At 49.0% G+C, this 5,761-nt stretch overlaps 1 protein-coding gene across 2 annotated transcripts; it reads left to right on the top strand.

The window, feature by feature from the left end:
* The first annotated feature begins 1,978 nt into the window (after nt 1-1,978).
* Nucleotides 1,979-4,013, top strand: LOC147984068 (uncharacterized). Of its 2 annotated transcripts, XM_087539674.1 has the most exons (3): nt 1,979-3,005; nt 3,122-3,280; nt 3,486-4,013. In XM_087539674.1, the coding sequence occupies exons 1-3, from the start codon at nt 2,105-2,107 to the stop codon at nt 3,557-3,559; spliced, it is 1,134 nt and encodes a 377-aa protein (XP_087395800.1). In that variant the 5' UTR covers nt 1,979-2,104; the 3' UTR covers nt 3,560-4,013. The 2 variants fall into 2 exon arrangements, with proteins under 2 accessions (XP_087395800.1, XP_087395799.1); XM_087539673.1 differs by lacking the exon at nt 3,486-4,013 and having other exon boundaries at nt 3,122-3,471.
* Nucleotides 4,014-5,761: the final 1,748 nt, after the last annotated feature.

Genomic DNA, 5,761 nt, shown 5'->3' with positions numbered 1-5,761 from the left:
AGGTGGCTTGATGCAACTTTTGCAAAGTTTGTTAAAAGAAACGCAATGACGGTGCATTTCATTCTCATATGTGGTCTTTTTACAGTCCAATGCATCCTTTGGAATGGGACTTGAGCAGGCAAGGGCAAATCGACAGGTAGGGTACCTATATGATTTCCCGTAATTGATCCCTAGAAATATCCAATTGAATTGCTTGGGGAGCTTTATGATACACCACCATAGTGAGTACCTATATGATTTCCCGTAATTGATCCCTAGAAATATCCAATTGAATTGCTTGGGGAGCTTTATGATACACCACCATAGTGAGATCTGTCGATTTGCCCTTGCCTGCTCAAGTCCCATTCCAAAGGATGCATTGGACTGTAAAAAGACCACATATGAGAATGAAATGCACCGTCATTGCGTTTCTTTTAACAAACTTTGCAAAAGTTGCATCAAGCCACCTATTTTAAGTTTTTAACATGCCACTTTTTGTAACCGAACTCAAATAACACTGCTGTTCAAATATGAGAAAAGTTATAGATTAATGATTAAAAAAATTGTTTTCTTGAAAAGTGCGCGGGCGTCATCAACCTTGATCGGTGTCCTGTTTTTTCTTTTGTTTTTAGTTTTTGTTATGATCAGTGTCCTGTTTTTTCTTTTATAAATTGCAATGAACAACCGAAGCTCGACGAAGATGTCCTAATCTCATTGTATTTGAGTGTCATTTATTTAGCTCTTCCAAAATTTATAGTGTGGCTTCTTGTAACATGTCATTTTCATGTGTTTATGAAGATTGCAAAAAAACAACTGGAATGAGCGATTGCCAACTTGGCACCGCCCCAACTTCCTTTGACATGTATCAGCCCCTGGTTTTCTTTGAGATTCGGATCCCTGCATGCATCTGGTCACTGTGTTGCTTAGTTAACCTGAATGTATGACCACTTGTTCTAATTAATTTATGTCATATCAATCATTCACTATTTCTCCTGACAACTTTTTCATGTAGTTATCACCTGCAATATCTCTCCTCTCACTCACAAAAGTAGAGACGAGTAGTACTACGCTCACTCAGGTTTCTTTTTCATATGATTCTAAAATTTAAATTTATTTTATGTTTTGAACCTTCAGTTTGATTTATGATACATTTGCATTTTTATGTTCCTTGTGAAGAAAACATTGAAATAAGATCGCTCTTGAATATATTTTCACAAATTATAAAATTCAAATATGGAACATGGAGAGGCCTTATGAAACTGTAAAAACTACTGTATGTACCATGTTTCATCGAGTTTTCTATAGGTCTTGTCTAAAATATCTCGTCCGTATAAACACATATGTTCAAATAGAATATAACACAAAATTTTATTTCAGAAGATATCAAACATCTAAATCGTTAAATAGAATGGGAGAATATTTGGGATAGAGTTGTAAGTTGTAACGAGAGGAAGGCATTCAAACAGAAGGACACTTTAAAAAAAAACTGACACACAAACTGACCATGTGACAGAAGGGGGTGGAGAACAGGGGCGGAGCCAGGGGGACGAGCAGGGGCCTGCCCCCCCCCCCCCCCCCCCCCCCCCAACGATCAACAATTTTAGTAGAAGCAACTAGTAATTCAATATACGTACTCGGCCCCTCTATCCTCGAATCCTGGCTCCGCCACTGATGGAGAAAGTAAGACGTACAGCAGGTTAGTAATGATCCTGAAATAATCAAGCGGCAGATGTAGAAAATGCACTCTCGTAGTAGTTGGCTGTAGAAATTTCCTGTGAACACCTAGAGTCATCACTAGTAGAGTCTGCAGCAAGTCTCTCCCCTGTCTGCTTTTTCACACTGCCATTGCATGTTCAAAGGGTATGATGAGACGCCCGGAATAGCAAAACTGCCACTATCACTGCGATGCATCATCCATGGCCAGTTCCGGGCTCGCCGTACCGGAGGAAGCTACGCGGAAGGCTCCGGCCAAAGCAGCTCTATTTGCACACGGCTCGGCCTTGCTGCCTTTGGGGACAGTACGCGTTTCGTCTGCTCAGTCCTCCTCCTGCGCTGCTACAAGCACCACCATCGCCAGTTGCCACCCATCCCATCCCACCAGCGCGCGCACGGACCGAGACCGGCAATGGCGAGCTCGGCGCCTCCCTTCCTCTCCCTCCTCCTCCTCGTCCTCGTCGCTGCTGCCGCGGCGGCCTCGGCCTCGGAAGAGCGCCCGCGCGTCACCCCCACCTTGGTCCAGTGCCACCCGCCGCAGGCGCAGGCAACCGCCAACGCCAGCAGCGCCAAGAACGCCACGGCATTCCGCGCCAACGTGATGTCCCTCCTCGCCAAGCTTCCCTCCGCCGCGGCGCCCACGGGCTTCGCCTCCCTGCGCTCCGCCGGAGTGGTCGGACGCGACGTCGCGTTCGTCCGCGGGCTCTGCTTCGGGTACGCCACGCCGTCCCAGTGCCGCGAGTGCCTGGCCGCCGCGGCCAGGAAGCTCACCGACGCCTGCGGCGCCCGCGGCCGGCGCGCCGGCGTCTGGACAGACGGCTGCTTCGCGTCCTACGCCGACGTGAACCCCTCCTCGCCCAGCTACGACGGCTTCCGCGCGCGCATCATCACCGGTGCCGACGCGCTCATCACCAGCACCTCCTACGAGCTGCAGAGCCTCGCCGACCTGGCCTGGCGCATGGGGCCAGTCGCGGCCACCAACGCGGGGATGCAGGTGGCCGTGGACTGGACGGCCGCGGCGAGCGACTACAGTAAGAACAGCACGGTGCGCGTGCTGGCGCAGTGCGCGCGGGACCGCACGGCGGAGGAGTGCGCGTGGTGCGTCCAGTACTCGGCGCGGGTGGCGGAGACCTGCGCCTGGTCCTGGTGCCCCCGGCAGTCGGCGCGGGCGGGGGACACCTGCTGCTGGGGCCTCGACGCGTGGCGCGACGGCGTGGCCGGCGCCGTCGTCGGCTTCGACTGCTACCTGCGCTTCGACGTCGCCGTCGCCACCGCCACTGCGCCGGCGCGGGTGCCCCTGCTGAAAAGGATCGGTGAGCAGAGCACACTGCACAATCTCCTCCTCCTCCTCCTCCTCCTCTTCTTGGCTAAGTAGAACAGAGTCGTGGAGAACATTTTGATCTGATCACGGTGGACACAATGGGTGCAGGGAAGTTGATGAACGATCACCCTGTCCTCGCCGCGGCGTTCGGGATAGTCGGCGGCGGGCTGGCCGTGGCAGCATTCTACGTGCTGATTGAGGGGATCTGCCGCTGGATGGAGAGCAAGATCAGACCCGTCAACAACGCCCCAGTTGTGCCAGTAGCAGGTACGTACAATCTTCTCCACTCATCTGTGCCAGGGATTCAAGGAAGGATGTTCTTTCTTTCTCTCATGTTCAAATTCTAATTTAGCTGAGTGCATTTGCTGGATGTGCATTGCAAGAGATGGATGATCTGAACCTCCAACGTGTTATGCTCTGCTCAAATCTGAATACAGATGTAACTGCGTCTGAATTGCACGTCTCCTTGCAGTTGCAGGGCCGGCGGCCGTCCGGGCGGGAGTGGAGATGAACCCCCCGCAGCCGCAAGCCAGGGTGATGGACTGATGGTTTGATTTCAGCAACCGCTCGGCGATCGATCTGCACTGCGGCAGCAACATACTCCAGTAGCCAAGTCTGTAAATAGTTAAGCATGCGTGCACTAAGCAGCAGTAGTAGCAGCACCAGCAGTACCGACTCTCGACTCTTGATGCTGCTGGTCTTCGGAATCCAGACTTAATTCGTGCTTGCAGATCTCTTATATATAGGAGTAGAAGAGAAACATAAGTATTAAACCTTTAATCCTCGATCCACCGTTGATGCCCGTGTTACGATATATGGGAGTTATTCTCAGCTATGAAGTTATCATGAACTAGTAATATGTGAGTTGCCAACTGTTTACATACTGTTATGGGCTCCAAAACCTATCTCGGCTTTTTTCTTTCTGAACAACAAAAACTTATCTCAGTTGGGTGTTGTCGTTTTGTTTACTAGATGATACTCCGCACATTGTTGCGGGAATATTTTGCAACATTTTCAATAAGATTCACCGCATGAAACATGGATATTTTGAGTAATAAAACATATATAAGAGCTTATTGTGTTCGATTATTGTTAGTTGTAAAATATTTATTAAATATAAATAACATAATGAAATGAAAATTCTCATGCATGTTTGCATGTTGAGGTGAGTCTTTATCCATACATACATGTTGCATAATAGTGTGACATGCTTGCATGTTGAAAAAATAAGTTGGTGGAGGTGGGCCTTTTTCCCATGCATGTTACGTGATGAGGTGGCGTGCTTGCATGTTGAGAGAAATAGGTTGGTGGAGGTGGGCCTTTTTTTCATGCATGTTACGTGATGAGGTGGCGTGTTTGCATGTTGAGAGAAATAGATTAATGGGGGCTAGCTATTTAGATATAAAAGATGTCATTAAGTTACCTGGCTATTCACAGGCAATTATGATGAAAACTAAAACTTCTTTGGACTGTTTTAGCATTTTTTTCCCGAGCTCCGAAGTTATCATCCGGTAATATGCCAATTACCATATTTATCTTACCTTCTTAAGAAGTTGATTCTCACTAGTAACAATTCTCTCTACATGTACACCATCCACATCAGCAATGATGCCACATCTGCGTTCAGTTTTACAAAAATCTGCCACATCAGCAGTGGTCAACAACCAAGCTGACATGCTCTGATTCTTTTTTTTCCTGAGCGCAGTCTATTCCTATTCTCTCTGCACTCAGTTTTCTTTTAAATAGCAAGCACTGCAGCCCATTACTCCATCAACATGCAGCCCATTATTATTCACGATGGACAATACAGGAAACTGATGAATGCGTCCAAATTTTGTGTGTGGTCGTCTTCCCTTCCTATTCCGGTGTCACAGCATAATCTCTTTCCCTTCCTATTCCACCTCCTCACTTCTCACAAAGAAATAATGCCTCTCCTTGCCCAGCATGCACAAGTGATCACGTCGCAGGCGAACCGAGTTTTTTCCCCACGAGCCACGATTGCCCACTATCAATGCAATCATCTTAGTGCCAACCATTACCGGTGTTTAGTGGAGTCTTTTCCCATTCACTGCAAGCAAGCCTTCTCCTCTTCCCATCATATATCTCCTTGAGATGTGTTAGAAGGGAGAGAGAGATTTGATGGAATATTCGTTGTATTGCTTGAGCCTCGTGGACATATATATAGGAGTACAATCATCTACTTGGAGTACAAGACAAGTCAGAACAAATCCTAATCTATCTCGTCTTTCCTAATAAACATTATACTCAACATCCCCCCGCAGTCACAACGGTAGCGACGCAGACGGTGAGACTGGAGAAGAATCCGAAGGCAAGCCGACAGACACCCCCCACAGTTGTAACGGTCGACGCATCGCGGAGTCGTGGCTGGAGTGGCAACCGACGAGGTTGCTCAAGCAAGGCGGTAGCCCTTTGTGCCGTTTGTCGAGGTAGCCGAGAGCGTATGGTGGTGGAGCCGTGGTCGAGGTAGCTATGCGGAAAATGTCGTGGTCGATGTCGAGTCGGGGTAGCCGGTGTCGATGAAGTCGCCGTGGAGCCGCGGGCGCAAGAAGACGCCGAGTTAGCATGGGCGCAGTGGTGTCGAAGTAGTGGTGCGCCGGAAAGAAGATGTTGTTGACGACGCGTCGCGGCGGGGTTGCCAAACCGGAGACACATCATAGACGAAGGCACGCGTCGGTGTTGCCAGCACCGGGCATGCGTAGACGGACGAAGACGAAGTTGACGAAGCGC

Source organism: Triticum urartu, chromosome 2A (assembly GCF_056163025.1).
Source record: "Triticum urartu cultivar PI428250 chromosome 2A, HENAU_Tu73, whole genome shotgun sequence".
In the NCBI taxonomy this organism is placed as follows: Eukaryota; Viridiplantae; Streptophyta; class Magnoliopsida; order Poales; family Poaceae; genus Triticum; species Triticum urartu.
Note: the sequence above shows the minus strand (reverse complement) of the source record. Positions and strands in the feature narration are given on the sequence as shown.